The sequence below is a fragment of the Symphalangus syndactylus genome, chromosome 6, assembly GCF_028878055.3.
Source record: "Symphalangus syndactylus isolate Jambi chromosome 6, NHGRI_mSymSyn1-v2.1_pri, whole genome shotgun sequence".
Classification (NCBI taxonomy): Eukaryota; Metazoa; Chordata; class Mammalia; order Primates; family Hylobatidae; genus Symphalangus; species Symphalangus syndactylus.
Genome location: NC_072428.2, coordinates 41,221,648 through 41,248,747, shown reverse-complemented (window position 1 = coordinate 41,248,747; position 27,100 = coordinate 41,221,648). Strand labels below are relative to the sequence as shown.

At 43.0% G+C, this 27,100-nt stretch overlaps 2 protein-coding genes and 1 pseudogene across 7 annotated transcripts in view; 1 reads left to right on the top strand and 2 right to left on the bottom strand.

Moving 5' to 3' along the window:
• The window catches only part of CALCB (calcitonin related polypeptide beta), a 184,808-nt gene that overhangs the window by 64,742 nt on the left and 92,966 nt on the right, over positions 1-27,100 (top strand). The window contains exons 2-3 of the mRNA XM_063641077.1: positions 6,682-6,804; positions 13,165-13,634. Coding sequence (XP_063497147.1) covers positions 13,611-13,634 — 24 coding nt within the window. The 5' untranslated portion in view covers positions 6,682-6,804; positions 13,165-13,610. The remainder of the gene's footprint in view (positions 1-6,681; positions 6,805-13,164; positions 13,635-27,100) is intronic.
• Positions 2,245-8,000, bottom strand: CALCA (calcitonin related polypeptide alpha). 6 transcript variants are annotated; one of them, XM_055282315.2, is made up of 6 exons: positions 7,806-8,000; positions 6,692-6,786; positions 5,501-5,641; positions 4,401-4,572; positions 3,249-3,429; positions 2,245-2,677 (listed from the first exon to the last, which is right to left on the bottom strand). In XM_055282315.2, the coding sequence occupies exons 2-5, from the start codon at positions 6,775-6,777 to the stop codon at positions 3,403-3,405; spliced, it is 426 nt and encodes a 141-aa protein (XP_055138290.1). In that variant the 5' UTR covers positions 6,778-6,786; positions 7,806-8,000; the 3' UTR covers positions 2,245-2,677; positions 3,249-3,402. The 6 variants fall into 6 exon arrangements, with proteins under 6 accessions (XP_055138290.1, XP_055138289.1, XP_055138292.1 ...); XM_055282314.2 differs by having other exon boundaries at positions 7,830-8,000; XM_055282317.2 differs by lacking the exon at positions 4,401-4,572.
• Positions 22,950-26,901, bottom strand: LOC129485259 (olfactory receptor 7E24-like; annotated as a pseudogene).

Genomic DNA, 27,100 nt, shown 5'->3' with positions numbered 1-27,100 from the left:
CTGGCATTAAAAGACATCCTTTCTCTGTAGTGTCCTGTGGGATTTTAAGTAGTAAAGACTGATGAGGCATCCACGCCCAAAGTCATTGTTTCTCCATTTTGTGCTTTGATTGCTTTATGCACTTTTCACATCTTTTCTTAGGTTCCTGATCCAGTGAACTCTGTGTTTTATTTGAGGATTAAAATTAACTGCACTCTTTTACTCTATGAACTCTGTGTCATTTGAGAAATATCCACAAGGTCTTTGTGTGAATTCAATATAGTATTAACTTTATTATTGGTGAAGGTGTCCTGGACCCAAGACTGAAATAGTCTTCCTGCTATTTCTCCTCCTGATTTTGAAGTTACCTGTCCACTCATAGGTATCAAACCCAGAGAGCACCCTCCTGGTTTACTTTGTTCACTGCATGGGAAGAAGAAGAAAAGCTGCTCAGAATTAATCACATGGAGGAGGAAGATGGGGTTAGAAGTGTGTCCAAACAAAATAAATAGTCTGTGTAAAAGTCTTGAGGCAGGAAACAGAGTTACTGATAAACTGATGGCCACTGCAGTCTTTAGGCTGTTGAACAATTTACTATCCAGATGTGATTGTTAAAGCTTAAGGCCCTTGGAGAATTTGGCATGAAGAAAAATAGGTCCAGAGGGAACCTAAGAGTTGACCACAAAAGTAAAAGAGAAGACTTTACTTCGTTAATCCACTCTTTCATTCAATAAATATTTATAGAGTGCTACCTTGTGCCAGGCACACTGTTCAGAATTTTGGGATACAGCAATTAACAAAATAACCATATCCCTGACCATGTGGATCTTATACTTATGGCTGGGAGGGATACAAATAACAAACAAAATAAGTAAACAAAACATATAGTATGGTAGAAGGTAATAAACAGTAAAGAGAAAAAAATTAAGCAAAGAAGAGGGCTAGGGTATGTTGTTAGTGGGAGTGGGGTGCAATTTCAGAAAGAATGGTCAGGATAGGTGACATCTAAGAAATAATTGGAGGAGATGAGGGCTGTGGATGAAGAGTGTTCTTCACAGAGTACGAGTGGTGGTTGAGTGCTGGGAGATAGAAGTTGAGGAATAGTAAGAGGGCCAGTGTGCGGGAGAGTAGGAGATGAGATCAGGCAGGTAATGGGGGTGGTGCTGAGAGGAGAGAAAGGGAAGGTGAGCTTGGCCTGCAATGCTTCAGGTGTTTGCTCATGAGATGGGGAGTCACTGGGATGTTTTGAGCATAGGAGAGACACGGTGTGATCTACCTTTTACAGTCACAGTGGGTTACTGTGTTGAGTACAGACTGGAGGAGAGAAGGGGGCATAATTCTATATGGTCCTGAGAAAATAGAATCAGTGGGTAGAAGGGGCTGACTTTTATAACCACTAGTTAACTAGCTAACTAATAACTAACCCTAATTAGCTGACTACCACCAGTGAAACTGGCTGCCAACTCACCTTGGGAGTTACACTCAGCAGCTTGTCACTGGTGGTCTCAAAGGATGCTATGGTTGTTGATGGTAGGTAATTCCTACCTTGAATAAGGAAGGCATCAGACTCTATGACATTCTGGATTCCTTCCAATACTGAGAGTCCTTGATTCTATAGCATGTACCATCTCAATCTCCTCCACTAGAGTGTAAGCCCAGGAGCACAGGGGGTTTTGTCTGCTCTGTTCAGTTCATTGCTCTATTCCCAGTGCCTAGAATAGTGCCTAGCATATAGCAGGCGCTCAGTAAGTATTTGTGAAGTGTATGAATGTCTCTATTAAACCTATTGCTGGACCTTGAGCAAGACGTTTCTCTGAACCTCACAGAATAAAAAAGTTGGGTTGAATGGCATTGATGACCTTTCTAGGTTGGCCAGTCTGTGATCCCCATTTCAGGATCTGAGCCATTGTCTCTAAAGCAGGTTAAGGGGTGCATGAAGAGCTTTTTATATGGAGGAAGGGCAGGGCCATCCTCCTTACCCTGCCCTGGGTAAAGGCAAACCTGCATGAAGGAGGAGTACCTGGGTAACTTCTGAGGCTGGAGACCAGGGCACCCTCTGAAAATAAATATGAATTGTTCTCTTTGATATGCACAAGGCTCTATTTCCCATAGGGGATGCTTCACTAGAAACTGAGGGTACAAGACACTAGGGATCCATCCCAGCATGTTGTCTTTGTGCTAAGGGAGTCAGCTTGGTCAACAGAGTGCTCACAGGCCCCTGAAACTCTCCTGGAAAAAATAGCATAAATAGCAGCAGAGATTCCATTGAAGGGTGTAGAAAATACATTTTTAATTTTGATAGAGTTCACAAATGACAGCATTGACATTTCTTTAATCAAATACTTCTGTCAAGGCACAGCATTACCATGTGTCCCCAGATGCCCAAGAGGCAGTGATTTCATGTCCCCCTGAGGTTTAGCAGAGCCACCAATGTCAATAGGATGGCTGATGAGGCCTAGATTTGCTACCAGATAAGCCAATGAGACATGCTGTCAGATTTATGGTTACATAATCAAGTATTTAAAAAGATGCACAATAGGTAACTGCAATGATCTTGTTCTGCATTTAGCAATAGTTCCTTTCAAACAAAGAAGATAGTTTTCAGTATCAAGAAGGATGCCTATATATATGTCTTCCATGGAGCCTTTCCTACAAATTGCTTTCATTACACATTAAAGGAGTTCAGCTTCATTGTGACCTAGGAGGAAGAAAATAACAGCTAGAATTTAGTTACTGGTTAATTGTCAGACTCAACATCTATTATCTCACTTGCTCTTTATAGTAATGCTTGGAGGTAGATACTGTTGTAGCCCTCAATTTACAGTTAGAGAAACTGAGGCTTGGAGAGAGTTAAGTAACCAGTTTATGGTCATATAGCTGGTAAAGAGCAAATACAGTCCTTGAACTCAAGTCTGTACACTTAATTCAGAGGTACACGACATATAATGTATACTCTAAAATGATAGTGTCATTATCTTTCAAACTCAAATGCTATAATAATCAAAATCATAAATGTCAAAGAGCAATGTTTTAAATAAACAGGATCTATATTTCTTGGTCTGATGATCTCAGGGTTACAAGGAGAGACTGAAAAAACAGAGATGAATCCAAATTCTAGGGTTTTAGCTACTGGAACTCAGATACTGGTGTGGGTACCTTCTCTTATGGATTTTTTTAGACCACATGGTCTCAGGGAGGCTCAGAGTGGTTTTACACCCCTGTAAAAACCAGTCATTCATCTTCCCATCCCATCATACAAGGGAAGTCACCTTCTTGAGTCATTCCGCTACTCAGGCTTGAAGGTCCCTGCGGCGCCTGCCAAAGGCTTTGGAACCCACGTTGGTGGGCACAAAGTTGTTCTTCACCACACCCCCTGATCTGCTCAGCAAGCCTGCCAGCCGATGAGTCACACAGGTGGCAGTGTCACAGGCTCTCTTCTGGGCAATGATTCTGATTTGCAGGATGGAGAAAGAAGAGAAGATCTGTGAGTGAGAGGCTGGGGGAGAGGTCAGCCCCATGGGACCTCCATGGTAAAGTTGCTGTGCTGAAAGGCACCAATTAACTTTAAGTGTTTCTCCTAAACACAATTATCAGAGCAGAAAATCAAAGGCCATTAGGGAAAATGCCATGATCACTCCCCATCGATATTCCCAGGGGTGTCAGAAAGCCCAAAGGTGACTCTGGATGACTGGCTATGGAAAGTGGAGCAGTAACAGCCAATCTTTCCTGTATAAACTAACTAAAAATCAAAGCGGAGGTTTATGACACTGGAGTGAATTATGGCCCCACACCCAGCCCCATTCACAAAGGACTATAAAATCTATACCCCAGTCTCGGGCACCAAATATCCCTTCTTAGGAAAATAAAAAATTCCCCAGTCTTACCTGGAAGAGGAGCAGAGTTTGCAGCATCAAGTCCTAGAGGTGCTTACCTGCTCTTTAGGACCCCTGTTCTTGCTGCTTGAGCTTGGTCAGAGGGACCACCCACCATATCCTCTGTCCAGCTAGCCTAGGGTTAAGGCTATTTCTAAGCATAGGTCTTAGACACTATGAAGCCTGGGACATAGATCAGAGCAATGACCATCACAGCTCAGATCTTTGGGGAAAAATGGTTTTATTCCTCAAATGATCAGCACATTCAGAAGCAGGACAGAGGAGCCCTCATGACATCTCTGGGGGACTCAAAGCGGCCCTCATTTTCTGGTGTTTTCCCGGGTGATTCTCTTCCAGACTGTGAGTCCTGCTCTCTTTCCTCCCGTCTAAAGTTTGAGACATCCTCTGCCACGAGGAAAGCCACCAATACCAGCCCAAAGAGCCACCAGAGAGGAACCAAACCACATGCATCAAGTTATAGGAAGGATGCAAGAAGGGAAATTAGGAAGGAGAGGGAGGAGTTTAGTTGGCATCCTGCGGCACGCTAACATGAGGGTGATGGTCTCTCTCCAAGTCGCTGGACATATCCCTTTTCTTTCCAGGTGCTCCAACCCCAATTGCAGTTTGGGGGAACGTGTGAAACTTGTTGAAGTCCTGCGTGTATGTGCCCAGCATGCAAGTACTCAGATTACCGCACCGCTTAGATCTGGGGCTGTCCAGGCTGCAGGAAAAAGACATGCCAGACAGTACCATGCACCAGAATCTGTCCCCATGGGCAGTAACTTAGAAGGTTAGACCAGGCAGGGGACCCTGGGAGCAGGAGGGGCAGGCAGGAGGGCAGCTCACTTATCCTTCATTAGGAGATCTCAGAGGTACAGTGGGCCAGGGCAGTGCAGGGAAGGGCTGGATGGGGAAGGATGATCTTTTCTGGCATTCCACATGCTGTTCAGTCCTTCATGCTTGACAGAGGGGTTCTCAGGGCAGATGCAGGGGCAACACATGCCTCTGCCTGAGCAGTGCTGGGGCCAGGACAGGGGCTGGTCTCTGCTCAGGCTGAAGGTACACAGGGATGTGGATCTGGGGAAGGGTGCTCTCCCTGGCCTCCTGACAGCATGCACATCGCCACAGATGCCACACATTTAAAGGCTCAAACCTACCTCAGACACTGCTCTACCTGTCCCCATCCCCTGCAAGGGCCTCACTTTCACCTTGCAAATGTGAAATGAAGGCTCCTTGCAGGTGTGAAAGAATGGCATATGCAGATTAACAAGGTGGATCTGCATCTAAAGCTTCCTGAGATACACTATATCTATCCCTGACTTCACCCTTACTAGTCTTAACTCATCCAGTGCTGGGAGGTCTCCCAGTACTGCAAGAACAATTCCCACAGTGAGCGATTCCACACCTCCCCATTTCATTTCCTAAGAACTTTCAGAAACGGAGCCTTTTATTATGTCTAACCACAGTACCTCCAGCTGCAGTGGGACCTCTGTCTCCCTTGGCTGAGAACAGCCGGGCCCCACGTCCCGGTGAATAACACAGCCGGTTGGATTCCTGGCCAGTGTGTTCTCTCCTGCCTCTTGGGATCCACCTTCCTGGGTATGCTGCGGGGAGAGGAGGCCCTGTGCTGGGCGCTTGGGGAGCCTCACCTGGAGCTCTCTGTCTCCTGCTCCTGCTCCAGCTCACTGGCCTTCATCTGCACATAGTCCTGCACCAGTGCAGCCAGCAGGAGGCGCGCTTCCTCCTCACTGAGCGTGGCCGGGTCTACTGGGCTGCTCTCCAGGGCAGACCTGTGGAGGGGAAGCAAACTCAGTGCAGGCTGTGAGCCCCTGCCTGTCCCTCCCCAGGATAAGCTGCCAGGCTTCCTGGTCTTTTGGCTTCCTGGTCTTTGCTTTTTCCCCTGAGGATGTGGCCAGTGGGAGTCCTAGGGGACAGGGCACAAGGACAGTGTCCTCCTCAGGACCCAGGCACTGGGGTGGCCTCCAAGCAGTGGTGTGCTGGAGCCAGTTTGTATAGGCTTGTGAAAGCTGATGGTTAAATTTTCAAGAATTTTGCAAGCTGAGTGCAGCCATTATTAAAAATTAAATGCTAAAACTTACAGTTAGTGCTGAACCTGAAAATAATTTCAGTTTAATAGATTTATATGTGAGTGAGAAATATATCAACAGGTAAAATACCAGATTTAACAATAACAAATTTAGTGGCAAACTATTTAACAGAATAGGATGCAATTCATTTCTCAAATCATGGCTGAATAGGATAAATAGGATGGCTACACATACAAAAGTTTGGTTAAAAGCAACAAAAGCATTTTGTGAGACTCAGTGGGCTATATAAAATTTATGACAGGCTGGGCGCGGTGGCTCACGGCTGTAATTCCAGCACTTTGGGAGGCCGAGGCAGGCGGGTCACCTGAGGTCAGGAGTTTGAGACCAGCCTGGCCAACATGGTGAAACCCTATCTCTACTAAAAATATAAAAATTAGCCAGTCATGGTGGTGGACACCTGTAATCCTAGCTACTCGGGAGGCTGAGGCAGGAGAATTGCTTGAACCCAGGAGATGGAAGTTGCAGTGAGCCGACATGGTGCCATTGCACTCCAGCATGGGTGACAGAGTGAGACTCCATCTCAAAAAAATTATAATAAAGAATATTGTCTAAATATTTATCACTACTTATAAATTGTGTACCACACATCTTTATATCAGCAAAAAGTTATATATGTGCATGAGTACATACATTACCCCGGCCCCCTGTTGGTTTTTAAGCATTCAGTACACCACACTTAAGAGGCATGGAATTGTCTGATACCAGTGCGGTTCTGGCTTCAGGCTGTCTTACCCGAATGGTGCTGCATGGAGGCTGCCTGCCTGCAACAGGACCAAGATGCTGAGAGCCAGGAAGGGGGAGAACTTTTGGAAGCTCATGACACCTCTCTGCAAGGGAAGAATGAGGTAAACTACCTGTGCCAGTTCGAAGTTCTAGGAGCCCACAGACCTTGGCTCCTATCCTGCTTTTCTGTCTTGCTTCTAACGCCCTGGCTTTGTGGCTTCAGACTGGTCGTTATATTTCTCTTCTTCTTTGTTTCCTCATCAGCACAGTGGACTCCTGGGAGGTTCAGTGGGCCTGTAGCATGCACAGTTTGACAGAGCTGGAGGAGCGATCCTAGCGGGAGAGCTGAGTGGGGGAGGTCTCAGTCCTGACCTTCTCCCGAAAGCCATACACATACATATAAACCTGTTAGTCAGGTCTCTGTGGAGGACATGCTCCCAGGCCCCTGTCACAGAAGCTGCTTCCATAAGGAAACCCAGAGCTGTCCTCCTCTTGTGGGGCTTTTGCATACACCTTGGTGGGAGGGGTGGGGAGATCTGTCCACAGGGATTATCTCTGCAATTGGAATCTGAGAAATAAAAGAATCAATTTTAGTGCTCAGCCGCTCCGCCTGCTGGCACCTCAGTCCCCTGCAGGAACCAAGGTTTACTCTTAAATTGGGACCCAAGACTTTCTCTCTTTGCTCCCAGAGCCTGTGACTGGGGCTTGCAGTTTAGGGCTGCTTGTCCCTCAGTCGTCGTGCCTATTTGCCACCCATCCGCTCTGTTCCAGGTTCTGAACCAATTTCCCTGGGACTGCTGGGCGCCAGACGCCATCCCTGATCGCACCGTCTGCGGAAAGTTTCTCTTTCCTCCGGCTCTGTGCGCGGTCCCTAGGGAGGCTGAGTGTCCCGAGACTGGCCCAAGCCTGTGTGCAGTGCGAGAGAATAAGACTGGAGTCCGCAGCCGAGCAGGAAGAGCGAGCTGGGGGATTGAGACTGTCCGATCCAACCTAGGGCAGGAGCCTGGTGTAAATCGCGGACTAACAGAAACTATCTGATGAAGAGACTAATGGAGAGAGAGGGAGAGGAGGAAAGGGAGAGAGAAATTGACTACTGGAGGGAGAGGGAGAGAGAGACCTATACCTGAGCCAGAATCTCGGGGCTCACCTGGCGGGAGGTAGCTTGAATCAGAGGCGGTGGCAGCGGTGGCGGCGGCGTCCAGCCAGAGCCCGGTGGAAGCGGCGGCGGCACTTGGGCTGGGCAGTGTCTCTGATGCCTCCCAGCGCCAGCGACTGCTCTTATTCCCGCCGCTGTGGGTCGGGAAAGTTCCGCCAGTGCACAGCAACCAATGGGCGGAGGGGTCCTTTGCCCCAGTTAGGTTGCGTCACCCTCAGGCTTCCAGAACCTGGAGGATCCAGTAGGACGGTCCCACTTGTATTTGCATTGAGGTCATTGATGGAAATGGGAGGGATGGTGGGGCACCAACAAGAAACGCCCTTAAAGTGAGCGGGAATTTGAGGGCAGTTTGACGTCATGGTGAATTTCACCTCTCAGTCTGGCCTGGTTTTGAACCCGCGCCCCACTCCACCCCTGGTTTCAGGATTTGGCGGAAAGGGTCCAGGATTGTAGGGATTCTTCCGACTCTGACCCCAGACCCCTGCCCAAGTGAGATTTTAAAGTTTAATGCCCCTAAGGGTGGGTTCTGGGCCCAAGAAGTCTGACTCCAGTAGCTGGTATTACCTACAGAGGGCCAGGGCTCGTGGGAAACAAGAGACGGAGTTGGGAGCAAGAACTTTGTTAGACAGGAGTTCAATTACAGTTGGCCCAATTCCGGGTTGTGTGATCATGGGAAAGTAACTTCACAGAGCCTCAATGTACTCATCTTTGAAATGGGGACCACAGTCTCATCTTGAAGGAATGTTGTGAGAAACAGCCCAGCGCCTGGGCCTCAGATAGGCAGGGATCTACAAGAGTTTCCTGGTCCGCATAGGGGATTCTGTAAGATCTGCATGGATACTTTCCCAATCTCCATCTCCCCGGACTGTCCCGGGGTACTCTTCAGATCCATTACGTGTGTGAGGAGGGGGCCGATGACCTGCTGGGCCTGAGGGGTGAGTTGCAAGGTACAGATGCGGAAGCCTCCATCCAGACCTCTGGCCCTTCCCCTTCCTATCCTGCCATCCATCACCTGCCTGAGCCGTTTGCACAGCTGCCCCTTTGCTTCCGGCTGCTGTTTGCCAAGATGTCCCAGAGACATTTTATTCCAGCCCCACACCCCCCACCCCTGAAGAGTCCTCTACTAAAGAGCAGGCAGGCGTGACGGTGCTGTGTGGTCCCTGCCTAGACCAAGCTCACACTCACTTCCGGTCACACTCATTTACACACACCCAAACCCATTACTGCCTCCCAACATGTGCCCACTCTGCATCACAGACACTAAAAAACAGATACTTGCGCAGAAGAGTATCCTGAGGGGTTCACTCAAACGTGTCCCAAGCCTGCCTCCGAGTCTCTCGGGCGGTCGCATCCACACACCCGCACGACGATGACCTGCTTGCATCAAACCTGCACACATCAGGAACAGACGCCCTCCATCACACCCAATTACGCGTGACCTCGACAACTCTCACATCCCGCAGAACCGGGTTTCAGTTCCACTGTGCCTGAGCGTTCAGCTCAGCAGAGGTCGGTACTAAGGCTCTTGCCTCCCACAGCGTCCAGAGTGGCGAGAAAGAAGCTTTTGAGCGTCCCCACCGTCTCCCGGTGTGAGAGCGCAGCGCGCGATCTGCAGCAGCCGGTCCGGGCGCTGCCTGTGCGGTGAGCGCAGCAGCGGCATCCCGGGGCTGTGGGAGGAGGCAAGGACCCTGGCTTGAGGTTCTTTGAGGCAGAGCAGAAATTAGCCCCTAGGTGTGCAGTCCGTGGCGCGCGTCAGGCGCAGAGCGTGGAACAGGCAAGCTGCTCGCGGAGCAGGGCTTGGATGGCGGATCTTGGGCACAATGAGCCCCGGATCCTGAAGGAAGACAACCCTGCTGAGACCCTGTCCGGAGCCTCGGAGCTTTTCAGCAGTTTAGGCTCCGATCTCCGGCCTGGGTTTTCGGTGCAGAGCTGCTTGAAGAGTTGCGAAGGCCGCAGTGCGGGCACTAAGTGGGGCGTAGTGCTTGGGCCTCTGCCACCGGGGCTGTAGCAGAAGAGTATTTGCGCTCAGCTACCACATACTTCAGCGGAAATGATTTTTCCCAAGACCAGAGGTTTTAACATAAGAACCTCCTGAAACCGTCTGTAAGTGTGTGTGTCTGTGATGTGTGTTTTCCTAGAGAGAGCTCATAGCTTTCGCCCGTGCCACGGTGACCGCAAAATGAAAGACTGTAGACGCAGATTTTGTGGCCATGTCAGTTTGCGGGGTCGGAATTCTACTCCTGACTGTCGTGTGTGTCTTCAGCCTTCAGAATAGACACGCACTCCCCACTATCAAATCTTCGACAGCTACAAATCAAAGAAAGGCTCGTGCTGTGGGGCGCTAACCAGAGCCTGTGTCCAGAGGGCGCTAGTGTAACCCTGAGCAGTTTCAAGGCTGACTTTAAAAGTCAGGAGCGACGGTCTTTGGGACAGGAGGGAAGGTTATTAACTCACCTCTCAAGCACTCCTTGAGTTTGTAGGAAGTGCCTGGCGCCTTGCTCGGGGCCGAAAGTTTTTTTTCGTTTTTGTTTTAAAATCATTTTCTCCAGCAATTAGCACCATACCGGGCACCCTAGTAGACTATCCGCCAAAGTTAAATGAATGAAAATTCATTCTGGCAAATTCACAAGGTAGCTTGCAGAAAATTCGGACCTAGTTAGAGCGGCACTTCGCTTTGCTTTCCGAAATCCACGAACTATTTAGCCAGACTCTTCCCATTTTATTTGTCACAGCAAATCTGTTCCCAGGTAGAAGTTTTCAGGAATGAGGCAGGGAAGTAAGGATTTCGTCTAGGCTTCTCTCTAAAGACTGAGATCTTCTGGTGCGAAATGCGAAGCCATTCTCTGAGCCCATCCCTGATTTACTGAGCGAGCCGAAGGAAGCGTAGAGCTTCCCGTGCGCGGATCACTTAGATTTCATCCCGCTATTCCTGGAACTTCTCTGAGTTTCAGTACTAAACAGAGCATGGTTTAACGAAAGTCGCTAAGGAAATGCTGATTTTAAAAAATATAGTCGCTTAACTATTTGACCCTTGATTTTTACTGTCTTATTTCCTAACCTTAAAATCTGGAAACTAGGGTCAGTTTTGAAACAATCTGATTTTGGAAAAAAATATTTTTACAACACTCCAATAAAGTCTAACTGTAATGTTTGTTCCCATTCGTTTAGACCAGATTCCTGTACCCTTTGCTTTAGAAATAAAAATAAAGATGAAGTCTGGTTGAAAATTCTTATGTGAATTTCCACGTGATTAAAAAAGTCACACGTAAAGGCTTGAGTTCAGAGCTCAAGTTAAATTTATTGCTGCTCTACAATTCCTTTATAATATAGACTCAACCACAAAATCTCAGCAGTAGCAACAGCACTACCAGCAACAGTAATACCACAGCCCACAACACACACATTTTCTTCAGCCTGGTAGAAACGTGGAGCTATCAAATTAACTGGAAAATCCCAACTGAAAATCTATTGTACTGTTTAAAGAAGGTCAGAAATCAAAGCCTTCCATCATCGTGTTTACTGAAGATCATGCCAAGCGAAGTAGTTGCTTCTGAACTATTTTCCTAAGACACTTTTAGACTGCAGTAAAGCTGCTTCTGGGGGAGGGAGTACAGAAATGGCTGCCAAAGAGACAGCAAGATTCACAACAACCAAGATACAGAAACAGCCTAAGTGTCCATTGATGAATGAATTATTAAAGAAAATGTGGTGTGTGTTTATCATACACACACAATGGAATATTAGTCAGCAGTATCATTCAGAAGAAGGAAATATTGTCATTTCTGTCAACATGGCTGAACCTGGGGGATATTATGCCACATGAAAGAAGTGAGGCCCAGAAAGACACATAATACATGATCTCACTTATATGCAGAATCTCAAAAAACAAGTCAAACTCAGTAACAAAGGGTAGAATGGTGATTATTTGGGGCTGTGGTTGGGGGTAAAAGAGAGATACTAGTTAAAGGATACAACCTTTCAGTTATAAGATGAGTAAGCTCTGGAGACCTAATATACAGCCTGGTGACTATAGTTAACATATGCTTGAAATTTGCTGAGAGAGTAGATCTCAAGAGCTCTAAGCACACACGTACACAAAGACAAACACACACACACAGAGGAAACTATGTGAGGTAATATGTTCATTAACTTGATTGTTGCAATCATTTCACAAAGTATACATGTATCAAAATATCATATTGTATACTTTAAAAATAAAAACCTTTAATATGGAAATAAAAGTGAAAATAAAAAAGAGAGTGAGAGACAGCTGAAATTCCCCAGTGGGAATTTTGCTGAAAACTTTAGAAGAGGTGCATCTGTATAAACACTGAAGAGGATATCAATGTTTTATTAATAACCTAGATATAGAATTATCTAAAAGATGTTGCATGTGCAGTAAGTATGAAAAGTCATATAAATCATATTAAAATGAAACAAATAAAAGATATTATAATATAAATATTATAACTACCATCAAATAAGTTCCATCCCTGTGCCAGGCACTGTGTATATATTATCTTTCTTACTCTCAACAGTTTAATAAGATAGATATTTTTATCTTTGTTGTATATGCAAGGGAAGAGTAAGAGTATTTGGCTTGAATTAATTATATTTTCCAGGCTCCTTTTGAGGACCTGAAACATAGCTTATCTGTTTGCCATATCAGGTAAGAGGTCTGGTCCCCTGGATCCAGGCACTGTGTCAGAGGAAGATATGGGCATGTCTGCCCGCTTCAGGGCCAATGTGATTTGTAGTGAGAGACTCAATCAGCAGGCATAAATCATTTACAATTCCTGGACCAATATTTGGGAACACTGACAGTTTTGCAGCAGGAAAATAAATATTGGTGCCACCACTTAAGATAAGTAAATTGCTAAAGAATAAAACCCAAATCAGATTTATAATAATATTCATAAGAGAAAATTTAAAACACTTGAGTTCAAACAAACAAAAATCCAAATGACTTAACTTCCTATATTTAGCATCATGCATTACTTCATCTTGTCTGAAATTGTGGTTGATTTTATGGAGTGTTCTATTTTGCCAGTGGATGTGGGGGTTGAGATGGGATGGGATAGGAGTTAGTGGAAACAGTGCTGGGAGTCAGGAGTTAGGGTTCTAATTCTCACCCCAAAGGGTATGGCTTTGAGAAAATCATTTGGGCCTCTGTTTCCACATCTGATATATGAACTTTTATGGGATTGAGGGATTCCTAAATTCCCTTTTAATTCTGACATTCTGTCAATATGCTGTGAATTTTATGCTGTTTTACAGTACTTTTCTATAACATCTGCTATTTGGCTTCCTCCACTTGCCCTGGCAGATACCAGTGTCTTCTAAAAGAATAGCTGAGGAGCTCAACATGAAGGAGGAAGGATATGTCATTCTTTGCAGTGACACAATCAGAAAAGGTACCGCTCCCCCACCTAAATATAAGGAATAAGTGATTTTCAGAAGAGACAGGAGAAGAAGGGAACAAATGTCCTGGTCCTTGTCTCCTTGTCAACAAAAGATGTACTGGTATCCTTTGAAAGGGGACAGAGAGGATGCCAGCTGAACTGGGGGCACTAAGTTCTCTGCTTTGTGAAAATGAATCTGCAATGAACTCCTGGTCTTTGTCTGGATGCCCATCTTTCTGCAAGTTGTCAGCAGAAGCTTTGCAATGTGGCTACTTGGTGAGTTCACATACAGCCCAACACATAGTTCTGATGGAGCCTGAAAATCAGCCCTGAAAAGTTCTCCTTAGAGGATGCCTCTGAAGTGAGAGGCATGAAAAAAGAGGCTAACCTTCAGGTAGGTCCAGCCAATATTTTAACAAATATTCAATAAATAATTTGGTTGGAAGGTAAATCAATTGAATATGCATAGAGAAATGTATTATGTCAAGTAGTACATACAATAAATACATAAACTGCATTTGTTTAGGGGGGTTATAAAATTATAATTATATGGCTATACATGTTTGGAAATATTCTGTATTAGTAGAAATAGAATGAACCAAGCAAGTACTTTTATTAAAATATATGAGGAGCAGGTGAAAGAAAGAAGTGTAGGACTATTTATATCTTTGTTACCAAAGAGCAAAGAGAAAGTATGGCTAGTTAACTGGAGTTAATGAAGAGATCCCCACCAGCTTTTCTAACTAGGCTCTCTTCTCGTGTTAATGACATTGTGTCCACAAACGCTGTGTGCAAATGAGGCAGTCAGGTAGAGCCATCCTTGATCTTCAGATCATCTTGGGTGGGTTTGGAGTGCGTTATGAGTAGAGAACAAAGACTGAGATCATATGGCTAAGGCCTTGTATTGCAAATAAAGGAGATATGCTGAGTTTTTGTGTTCAAGACCATCTTGGGCCTACCTGTTGGTCTCCTGCTGGTATAACCTGAGAAATGTGAGTAAATCCAGGTTGCCTCACCTTCTATGTTTGCTGTCATCATTTTATGTAAGGACCCCTGGACTAGGGAATAGTAGAGTTTGTTCTCTTGGTGGCTACTGAGAGCTAAGTTAGGTTGCTAGTAATTGGGTGGCCTGATGCCTCATTTGTTTCTCCCTGAACCCTATTGCTGTCAGAGGGTCAGCATTATTTAGAGGAAGTGAGATAATGAAGTTAAGAGGATTGAGGGGTCACCATATGCAGGAAAAGGTGGAAATGAATAAGACCAATTTACTAAAAGCACTATGCGGTCTCTCAGGGAGACAAGACCCACACATCTGAAATAATGAAAGAAGAATACAAGATAGTGAATAAGTATACTAGTTTCCCATTGCTACTGTAACAAATTATCACAAATTTAGTGGCTTAAAACAACACACATTTATTATATTCCTTTTTTGTAGGTTAGAAGTTCAACATCCAACATGGGTCTCACTGGTCTAAAATGTTTGCAGGGCTGTTTTTCTTTCTATAGGTTCTAGGGGAGAATCCATTTCCTTTCAATTTCCAGCTTCTAGAGGCCTCCCAAGTTCCCTGGCTCATGGCCCCCTTCCTCTATCTTCAAACCCAAAGTGGAATACATCTCACATCACATCACTCTGACCTCCTTTTCTGCTTCCCTCTTTTACTTGACAGGATCCTTGTGATTACCTTAGGTCCAACTCCTGGAGAACCCAGGATAATCTCTCTATCTCAGGGTCCTCTATTTAACCACATCTGCAAGGTCCCTTTTGCTCTGTTCTTGGGGATTAGGGTGTGAACATTTTGGGGGAGGTCATTCTTCTGTCTGCCATAATAAGTAAAGGCTGGGCTAATTGGCCAGGAATGTAAATGATGGGGGTTGGAGAAAGAGGCTGCAAGCACTTTTAGGAAGCCTCCCAGAGATGGTGGGGCCAGAACCAGAAAGTGGCTGAGTGGGGGAAATTACAGAGTCTCTGTTGAGCGATCCATCTACTGGGTTGGGGAAGAGGATGAGGAGACAAGACAAGCCCTCTTTATATCGGGTGCCATCCTCTATGCCTCTTTTGCTGGGAAGGGAGACCTCCTGAATGTGTACCGTATGGTTGTTGGCATTCACTCCTCAGGTGGACTGTCTAGAAATCATGAAATCTCATGTATCAGAAATTTCTCTTTTATCAACTTCCAATTTATTATGTGTCCCTTTGATATTCATGTTTAGATATGCTGTAAACAAAGGGGAGATACTGAGCCAACTGGTGTCAGGTTTGGTGCAGACATCTCTGGGGTGAAGTTCTAGTAGGGGTGGAGAATGAAACCTTTGCCACCACATTAGTCCATGTCTTAGCATATTATGATGGTGCTATTAAATCTTAAAGTTGGAGCTTAGCCTTTGAACCCATGGCTTAGATATCTTGCTAGACTCCTTTGACAATAACCAAAGAGCAGGTTTCTAATAAATTGATCACTGAATTAAAACACATTTGAAAAAAATCCACTTAAAAAAATTTAGTGGCTTCACTGAGGTTGGGCAGGCAATAGGGAATTGCTAAAATGTGAGGGGTGTGTAGGTGAGCCTCAGGACTTTCCAGCACCCAGTGTGGGGAAGATTTCTAATGTCTCCCTACTCCCATGAGAGAAGTTGGTAATTATTCATACTCAGGCACTGGGGCTTGTGAAGATTTTATGTGTAACTCCCCCCTACCATGGGACATATTAACTGCCATTAGAGCTGAGAACAAGGGACACCAAGTCAGTACATTTTAGCTTGGATCAGAAATGAGAAAAACATTTATGGCAGAAAGAATGGGATTTTACTTCTATGGGGGTTTTCCTGGCCTCTCATTCTTAGAAAATGAGAGGGCTTAACTGATATTTTTATAGAGTGGAGCTGACGTTGCCCAGGGAGCAATTCTTCCCAACCTCAGTGGTACTTTATTTGCTGTAGGCACCAGGAGAAGTTCCTTCCAAGGTCCAGAGGCTATTTTTAGGGTGACTTCAGCTGCCAGGGAAAGAGCTCAGTATAGTGGACAAGGGCCAGGCTGGTCAGTGAGAGGTGGATGGACTTAGTGGGTGACATCAAGGAATTACTCAGGATGGGTTCCTTTAACATGATTAAAATTCTCCCTTGGCTCAGACTAGCCAGATCTAGAATGGCTCTTCTCTCCCTGGCTAGGAACATTGTTCTGTGGAACAAGAGAGATAGAGATACGAAGCTTCCCATGGTACCAGAAAGCTCATTACAGAGATGACTCCCTTATGGGTATTGCCAGGGAATAATAAGTTACATATAAGGGGATTTCTTATATAAATTGACTCTGACTGAGATTATGAAGAGTGGGGCTTTGAGGTCTTATGCAACTGGATTTGAGTCTTGGCTCTACCACTCACTTATTGTTCTTAGGCAGATAATAATCTCCCTAAACTACAGTTTCTCAACATGTAAAATGGGGATAATAAGAGCTACCTAGGAGGGTTAAAGCTATTTTATGCTAGAACACTTGACACATTGCTTGGCCTGGAGCAAATTCTTAAGAGTGGTGGCCATTATTATTAAAACAAGAGCTTATTCCTTCAAGTGCCAAATGACATCAGCTTAATACAGTAAATTAAATAAAATCATTACACATTCCTCTGTCTTCTTCAGAGGCCAATCTATAAGCCTTTAATTCTCAGAATAAAACGAATTGCCAAGGCCACAACAGAATGGCTCTGCCTTTCCCAACCCTCTCAGATTCATGCCTGGCTGTGTTGCAGCCTTACTGCCCAGCGGGAATAAGCACCTGGCATATTGCCAGCATGTGTAGAATAGGCATTGTAGAGTGATGGCTATTATTGTCGTTATGACAAAAGCTTACCCCTTCAAGTGCCAAACTATATCAATTTAGTTTGAAAAATTAGAAAAAAAATGGATTTCACACACCTCTACCTTTTTATAAAGAATAAACCAAATACAGTTTCAATTCTTTCTTGACAATTCATTGTCACCATCATAAGAATATCACTTAATGTGTTGGCCCACATGTTGGACCAATAGCCTCAAGCAAGATCATACCACACTGTCTTTCTTTTTGAGGTGTAATATATATGTAATTTTATGATTATTCTATTTTTTTCCTTCAGTTTGTCTCCTATCGCTTATTACTGGTTTCAAATAATATAGTAGTAATCTATCTACTTCCATTTTCATTTGGTACACAGCAAAACAAACAATAAGACACCAACAAAAACAAAAATCAAGCTTAGTAGAATTGTATGGGAACAAAGAACTTATAGTCATGGAGTATGGACCTGTAAATACTAGTCAAGAACTATAGAAAGGGAACTTTTTGGACATCTGCTCAACTAATTTGTACTCAAGAGAACAGAAACAAAGCTTTTCAGAATTATGTTTAGGCACACAGCAGATACTGAGTGTGCTCTTATGGTCTTTTGGTCAGGAACTTCATGGTCTTTTGCAACAACGGCTTCAATTGACTTCTGCTTAGGGAAACCAAACAGAACAAGCAAACATGGTAGAGCTGTGTGTGCATGAAGAGCCTATAGACCTTGAGTGAGAACTTCATAATGGTCATAATGGCAATAATGGGTCACTGTGACACCATTACAGTTATTCATATACGGGTTTTTTTGGTCTTTTTTCTCAGCTTTGTCTGGCTTAAGGGAGGTTGCCAGGCCAGTGACACCTGATGAGTGGGTGTTTTGTAGTTTCTTTCAGGAGGTAGAATACTGGTGAAGACAAAGTCCATGATGTGGGAAGGTGTCTCAGTCTGCCATCTGTTAGTTTTAACACAATACCTGAAACTGGATAATTGATAAAGAAAAGGAATTTATTTTTTATAGTTATGGAGGTTGAGAAGTACAAGGTTGAGGGGCCACATCTGGTGAGGGCCTTGTTGCTGGTGGGGTCTCCCTGCAAAGTCCTGAGGTGGCACAGGGCAGCACATGGAGAAGGATTTGTGTGTGCTTGTTCCTCTCCTTATAAAGCCACTAGTACCACTCCCATGACAACCCTTCAATCCGTTAACCATTTCATTAATCCGTCAATAGATTAATTCATCCATGAGGGCAGAGCTTTCATAATCCAATCACCTCTTAATGGCCCCCACCCCCACCTCTCAATACTGCCTCATTGAGGATTAAGTTTCCATATGAGTTTTGGAGGGGACATTAAAACCGTAGGCAAGGGTTCAGTGATCCAGGCTGAGATTTTATGAGGATTATGTCTCTAATTAATAGGGTTCTAAGGACATGAGTAGAAATGGTGTCTTTATTTCCAGGAAAATATCTAATTGGTCCTTGGAGCTGAGGAAAGATCAATCAATTTTCAGGTTTTCAGATCTTATATTGATTTCTGCACTGCAAACTCATTCTTTAGAATAAAAAACCCTAGAGGATCTTAAAAGGCCCTTTGGAAACCCCTTAGACCTGGCACCAGTTGTCTTAGGCATACTTTTAAGCAGTAGTGAAACATGCTTAAGCAATCGATGCCTAATTTCTCTTCAGCACCAACAAGTATTATTTACAGATAACCTCCAGTTAAATGAGAATGTAGTGAACAGGCTGCCTGAGGAGTCCAAGGACTGAGCAAAGACCACAGGTTAGTGAATCATTCTTCCTTTTTCCCTCTTTTGCCTTGTGGTAAGTCTGGCAATGACTTGATCCTTTTGTCTTTGTCTCAGAATTTCAAGATTTATTGCCCAAAAGACTGCTAAGAAATCCTTTTTCCTCTCTGTAGGAAGATAGAGATTCCAGGTTCCTGCAGGTCATAAAGCAGGATAAGGAGAGGTTGTAGAGAAAGTTTATTTTTACTTCTGTCATGTATATTGAACAGGAAATGTCTACACAAGCCTTCTGGCTTTTATGTTCCTTCTCTGAGGTCCTACTATGTATGGGGTAAAGTTAGATCATATGCAGTTGCTAGATCATATAGAGATCATGTTAGGAAAGTTGTTCTAGTGATTTGACCTCTGTTTATATGTTTTACAAATAGTTACATGTAATTAGAATAGCTGTGAAGCCCATTCCAGTCTTATACTTTTAGTTTATTTAAATGGAGAGGGAGTGAAGGAGGTGAATACAGAAGAATAAAGAACAAATGAAGGATGTTATATGACAGCAATTAGATTTACTAGGGGGTTAGTTGAGAAATACTGGTGATGATTATTTTATTATATTTTGGTGGTGAATGTCTGCTCGAATTCCTGGTAAGCACTTCTAGAAGAAGCAGTCTTCAAGAAAGCTTCTTTCAGGGGGTTCTTGCTCAAGATGGCTGACAGAAGCAGCTAGTGTGTGCATCGCTTTCACTGAGAGGAAACAAAATGGGTTCAAGTGATTCTTGTGCCTCAGCCTCCAGAGTAGCTGGGACTGCAGGCACGCGTAACCATGCCGGGCTAATTTTTTGTATTTTTAGTAAAGACAGAGTTTCACTATGTTTTTGCCAGGCTGGTCTCAAACTCCTGACCTCAGGTCATCTGCCCAACTCGGCTTCCCAAAATGCTGGGATTACAGGCATGAGCCACCGTGCTGGCCAGAAGTGCCTGCCTTTTTAAGGCTGAATAGCCTTCCATTGTATGAATGAACTGCACTATGCTTTTTCATTCATCTGTCCATGGACCCTTGGGTTGCTTCCACATTTTTGGCTGTTGTGAATAATGCTGCTATGAATATGGTTGTATAAATATCTCTTCCACTCCTGACTTCTAATTCTAGATGGTAGGTACCCACAAATGCAACTGCGGGATCATCTGATAATTCTGTTTCTAATTTTTCAAGTACACTTCATACTATTTTCCCTGTTCCTGCACAGTTTTACATTCTGATCATGTTTGAGCATTCCTACTTCCCTCTAGTTTCACCATTGCTTGTTTGTTTATTATATCCATCCTAATGTGTGGGATCACATTTTTGGTTTGATTTGCACTTCCCTATGATTAGTGATTTTGAATATCATTTTATATGGTTATTGGCCATTGGTATATCTTTCTTAGGGAGATGTCTACTCAAGTCTTCTGACCATTATTAATGGGATGTGTTAGGTTTCTTGTTGTTTAGTTCTAGTGATTCTTTATATATTATGGATATCAGCCTCTTTTCAGATATACGGTTTGCCAATATTTTTCCTTATCCGTGGGTTATTTTTTTCACTCAGTTCATGGTGTTTTTTGATGCACAAAAATATTTCTCATTTAGCTGCAATCCAAGGAATCTAATTTTCTTTTGTTGCCTATGCTTTTGGTGTCATATCCCAGAAAGCATTCCCCACCCTGATGTCATAAAGGTTTTGCCAGCACTTTCTTTTAGGCATATTATAGTTTTAGCTCTTGGGGTTAGGTCTTTGATCCATTTTGTGTTAGTTTTTGCATCTCGTGTGACATAGGGTCCACCTTCATTTTTTTGCATGTGGAAATCAAGTTTCTCCAACACCATTTGTTGAAAAGGCTGCATTTCCACCAATGAATTTTCTTGGCCCTCATGTTAAAAATCATTTGAACATGTATGTGAGAAGTAATTTATGGGCTCAAGAACAAACAAACAACAACAGGTAAAGATGTAGCATGGGCCGGGTGCGGTTGCTCACACCTGTAATCCTAACATTTTGGGAGGCTGAGGTGGGTGGGTCACCTGAGGTTGGGAGTTCAACACCAGCCTCACCAACAGGGAGAAACCCTGTCTCTACTAAAAATAAAAATTAGCTGGGTGTGGTGGCGCATGCCTGTGATCTCAGCTACTCAGGAGGCTGAGGCAGGAGAATTGCTTGAACCCAGGAGGTGGAGTTTGTGGTGAGTCGAGATCACGCCATTGCACTCCAGCCTGGGCAACAAGAACAAAACTCCATCTCAAAAAATAAATAAATAAAATAAAATAAAATAAAATAAAAAATAAAAACACAGGATGATTTCAAGAGTTCCAATCTAGCCTAAAAAAGAAGAGTATAGAAGGGTGTGATTGGAGCAGAAAGAGAATAACTTAGAAACCATCATAATGAGAAAGTTAGGAATCTTCTTTCCAAGCCATCTGGAAATATACAATAAATATTTGTGAACTAAAATTTCTGTACTGTACTTTCAAACACTAGAAGTCATTTGTTCCATCTTTTTGTATTTTATGCCCAATTATCAACTTCTCTTCATTCCCCATCCCACCCCTTTTCTTTCTAGCCTCTGCTAACCACCTTTATAATCCCCACCTTCATGAGGCTCCTTTTGTGCGTATGTGTTTGTTGGAGTCTCATTGTGTTGCCCAGGTTGGAGTATAGAGGCAAGATCTTGGCTCACTGCAACCTCTGCCTTTTATATTCAAGCAATTCTCCTGCCTCAGTCTCCCAAGTAGCTGAGACTACAGGCATGCACCACCACCCCCAGGTAATTTTTGTATTTTTAGTAGAGATGTGGTTTCACCATGTTTGCCAGGCTGGTCTCAAACTCGTGGCCTCAAGTGATCCATCCAACTTGGCCTCCCAAAGTGCTGGGATTGCAGGCATGAGCCACCACACCTGGCCAAGATTTTCTTTTTTGTTCCTACATATAAGTGATGACATGTAATATTTGTCATTCTGCACCTGGCTTATTTCACTTAATATACTGACCTGCAATCTCATCCATTTTTGCTACAGTGGAGAGGATTTTATTCCTTTTTAGTCTGAATAATATTTTATTGTGTGTGTATACTGCAGTTTCTAAATTGAAACAAATTTTTTAAAAACAAATATTTTAAAAATGTTTTGGAATGAGAAACTTTAGGGATACTGTGACCATTTTATTTTCTATTTCCCATTTTATGTATGTACAAGTGTGAAACAAAGCAGCAATCAATGTGTGTATAAATCTATAGCTTCAACAAATATAAAATGAAAATGCTAAGTGGTAAGAAAAAAGAGCATAATAAAAAATTTTTATAGTGTTTAAGGACAATGCATTTGAAGATAACATTTGAAGAAATTATATTACAGTTAAGTTCTATTCTTACTCATCAGAGCTTGATCCCTGTAGGAACTTCATAATTGGAACCATCTCTTTTGCTTAAAAAAAAAAATCCGCATACCCACACAGGTACAAGTAAATCAGAATCTTAGGTAATGAGACTCAGGCCTCATCATTTTTAAGCTACCCAGGTGATTTCAATCAAAGCCAAGACTGAAGACCAGTGACATGAATCTCTATACATAACCTGCCTAAATAGATTCCCTAGAAGCAGTTTATAAAGGAATTCCACATGAACTGTGGGAAAGGATGTGAATTTGATGTACAGTATTCCTCACTTAACATCTTTGATAGTCTCTTGAAAACTGCACCTTTAAGCAAAATTATATGTAGTGAAACCAATTTATTTCTCATCAACATTATAACTAGACAACTTTAAACAAACCAATGGTGTTGGAGGACCTGCTGTACATTGTTTCCACAAAGTCAATTTTCAGGAAATTACAAAATGAAGTGAGGACTTCCTGTATATAAAAAGATGGTTGTGATTCCACCTGGAAAATACGGTTATTGCTCAGAAACTAAAGGAGGCCACCTAGGTAAAGAAGATTCAGTGATGAGGTTTATGCTAAACAAAGGATCCCAGAATACTCACCCGTTCCAGTTAAAGGCATAACAAAGAAAGCAATATTCACATAGGAAATGTGGAAAGGAATATAAGCCATCAAGCAACAAAAATAATGTGACAAAGGGGGCAGGATTTGCAGATGTAGAGATTTAATGTGGTTGCCCTTTCTAACCCACACAAGAAAAAGGATGAAACAGATCATGAGATTAGACTTTTCTCCTGCGCAGCCTCCACAGGGCACTTTGAATGCCTCTGTTTCTCAGGCTGCAGATGAAGGGGTTCGGCATGGGGGTGACCACAGCATACAACACTGATGCCACCACACCATTCCTGGGTGATAGTGACACAGCTGAAGTCAGGTACACGCCAATGCCTGTTCCATAAAATAAGCAAACAATTGCCAGGTGAGAGCCACAGGTGGAGAAGGCTTTATACTTCCTGTCTGACAATGGAATTCTTAGAATAGAGGGCACAATTTTATAGTAAGACAAAAGGATCCTTGAAATGGGAAGAAAACCAAATATAGTACTATCTAAATGTATGAATATGTTACTGATGACACAGTCAGAACAGACATGGTTGAGAAGTTGAGATCGGTCACAGAAAGAATTAGAGATTTCCACATTCTTGAAGCAGGTGAATTGTAACAATCCAATTGTGCAGCTGGGAATCCAACAGGCTAAGGAAAAAGACACCAACACTAAGAAGACACAGAGGTGAGGATTCATGATGACTGGGTAGTGCAGGGGGTGACAGATGGCCACAAATCAGTCACAGACCATCACAGTCAGGAGCATGTCGTCTGTACGTGCAAAAAGGACAAAGAAAGATATCTGTGTCAGGCAGCCCACATGGGAGATGACTCTGCTATGTGATTGCATGTCTACAATCATCTTGGGGACCGTGGCCAAGGTGAAACCAATGTCAGGCAAGGACAGGTTGGAGAGGAAGAAGTACATGGGGATGTGGAGGTGGGAGTCAGGGCTGACGGCCAGGATGATGAGCAAGTTCCCCAGCACCGTGACCAGGCACATGGACAGGGATAGCCCAGCAAGGACTGGCTGCAGTTCTGGATCATCTGAGAGTCCCAGGAGGAGGAATTCTGAGACACCTGTGAGATTCTGTGGCTCTGTGTGACTTGGACACCTTGAGAAGAAAAAGGATTGGAAAAATAAAAGATAAAAACCAGCACTTAATGCTGTGTGTATATTTCGGAGACAAGCAATTCACAAGGAACATTTTCACACTTGAGGACCATACACCCTCAGCAATATTTCTCAGTTGTGACAAACCCAAAAATCTCAGAATTATTACATGATTTACTTTTTTACTATTCAACTCTTTCTGTGCATACCTACTTTAGAGAAAATCCACTGGAGAATGATAGAAGACCAAAAAGTAATATATAACAAATCTAAGATCTCAGTAAAATATGGCCTACTCTTTTCAGAAAAAATAAAATAAAAAATGTTCTTCTCTCTCTAAGAAAACAAACTCAGTCTAATTTAAAAATTAAGAGGCAGTGAAATACACTTGATTTTATTCTGACACTGTGCAGCAAATTCCTTTGATGTAGAATATTTATAAGCACTATACAAGAGCTAGGATCACATTATCTAAAAATGAAATCGAACCTTATAGTTCTTAATCAAAAGACCTTTTTACATGCCAGTTACTTTTCATATTTATTATCATCCTTAGGTTTTCTGACATAATTTCTTCATAAAAGTAAATGCACACTCAAATATGGGAGCTATGTTTCCAAATTTATTTAATATATAACTCTCTGCCAAGCACATTGGCTCACACCTGTATTCCCAGCACTTTGGAAGGCCAAGGCTGGTGGATCACCTGAGGTCAGGAGTTCCAGACCAGCCTGACCAGCACTGTGATACCCCATCTCTACTGAAAATACAGAATTAGCCAGGTGTGGTGGTGGGCATCTGTAATCCCAGCCACTCGGGAGGCTGAAGCAGGAGAATCCCTTAGAATCCGGGATGCAGAGGTTGTATACTCTGTGATATTATTTTTGATACCCTAGGGAGATATTGCTTCTAATGTCATAGTGGGCATACACCCTGTGATATTATTTGTAATATCCTACAAAGATATTACTGCTAATATCACAGTGGGTGTATACCCTGTGATATTATTTGTAATATCCTAGGGAAATATTACCCTTAGTATTACAGTGGGTGTACACCCTGTGGTATTATTCATAATATTTTACTGAGATATTACTCCTGATATCACAGTGAGTGTACACCATGTTTGTACACTTGGTGATATTATTCATAATAACCTAAAAAATTACTTTAATATCACAGTGGGTGTACACCCTGTGATATTATTTGTAATATCCTAGGTAGATATTACTTCTAATATCACAGTGGGTATATACCATGTGTACACATCCTTTGAAATTATTTTTAATATCCTAGGAAGATATTGCTCCTAATATCACAGTGGGTGTACATCCTGTGATATTATTCATAATAACCCAGGGAATTATTACTCCTAATATCACAGTGGGTGTACACTCTGTGATATTATTCGTAATATCCTAGAGAAATATTTCTCCCAATATCACAGTGGATGTACACCCTTTTATATGAAAAGTAATATCCTAGGGAGATATTACTCCTAATATCACAGTGGGTGTGCACCATGAATGAACACCCTGTGATGTTATTCGTAATATTCTAGGGAGAAATTACTCCTAATATCACAGTGATATTTTGGTGTTATTCATAATATCCAAGGGTGATATTGCACCTGTCACGGTGGGTGTAAACCATGTGTGTACATTCTGTGATGTTATTCATAATGTTTTAGAACGTTATTGTTCCTAATGCCACAGAGGGTGTATACCATGTGTGTGTACTCTGGGAGTTTATTCATAATATCCTAGGGAGATATTTCTCCTAATATCACAGTGGGTGTACATCATGTGTGTACGCCCTGTACTATTATTTGTTATATCCTGTGCAGATATTACTCCTAATCTCCTAATATCACAGTGGGTGTACATCATGTGTGTACGCCCTGTACTATTATTTGTTATATCCTGTGCAGATATTACTCCTAATATCATAGTGGGTGCACACCATGGGTGTAAAATCTGTGATGTTATTCGTAATATCCTAGGGAGATATTACTCCTAATGTCATAGTGGGTGTACAGCCTGTGACATTATTCATAATATCCTGGGGAGGTATTATTCCTATTATCACAGTGGGTGTACACCCTGTGATATTATTCATAATATCTTAGGGAGATATTACTCCTAATCTCACAGTGGGTGTACACCCCATGATATTATTTGTAATATTCTAGGGAATATTACTGTATACACTGTGATATTTTTGTATTATTTTAGCGAGATAGTTCTTCTAAAGTCACAGTGGGTGTACACCATGTGTATTTGTAATATTCTAGGGGGATATTACTCCTAATATCACTGTGAGTGTACACCCTGTGATATTATTTGTAACATTTTAAGGAGATACTACTCCTAAAGTCACAGCGGGTGTAAGATATTCTTCTTAATATTTTAGGGGATATTACTTCTAATATCACAGTGGGTGTACACCCTGTGATATTCCTCATAATACCTATGGATATATTACTCCTAATATATCACTTAGTAGTGATATTGTTCATAATGTCCAGGAAGGGAGAGAATTATATTACACCCCAATATTGCAGGCGTTGGGGAAGAATGATATTACACACAATATCACATGGGGTGTACACCTCCCCTGTGATATTGTTTCTCATATCCATGGGCCAAGAGGATGATATTACTCCAAATATCTCTGGGGTTGTACACACTCCCTGTGATATTGTTGCTAATATCCAGGAGGGAGAGGATGATATTACTTCCAATATCACAGGAGGTGTACAACCCCCTGTGATATTGTTCCTAATATCCAGGGGGGAGAGGATGACATTATTCTCAATATCGTGGGGGGTGTCCATCCCCCTGTGATATGGTTCATAATATCCTAGGGGGGAGAAGGGGGTGATATTACTCCCTGCATCGCGGGGGGTGTCCACCCCCCTGTGATATGGTTCGTAATATCCAGGGCGGGAGAGGGGGGTGATACTAATCCCCATATTGCAAGAAGTTTAAACCACCCCCTGTGATATTGCTTCTAATATATAGGGAGGGAAATGATTATATTACTCCCAATATTGAAGGGTGTGTACACCCCCACCCCCACCCGTGATATTGTTTATAATATCCAGGGAACGAGAGGATGATGTTACTCCCGAAATTGCAGAGGGTGTACTCTACCCCTGTGATATTGTTCCT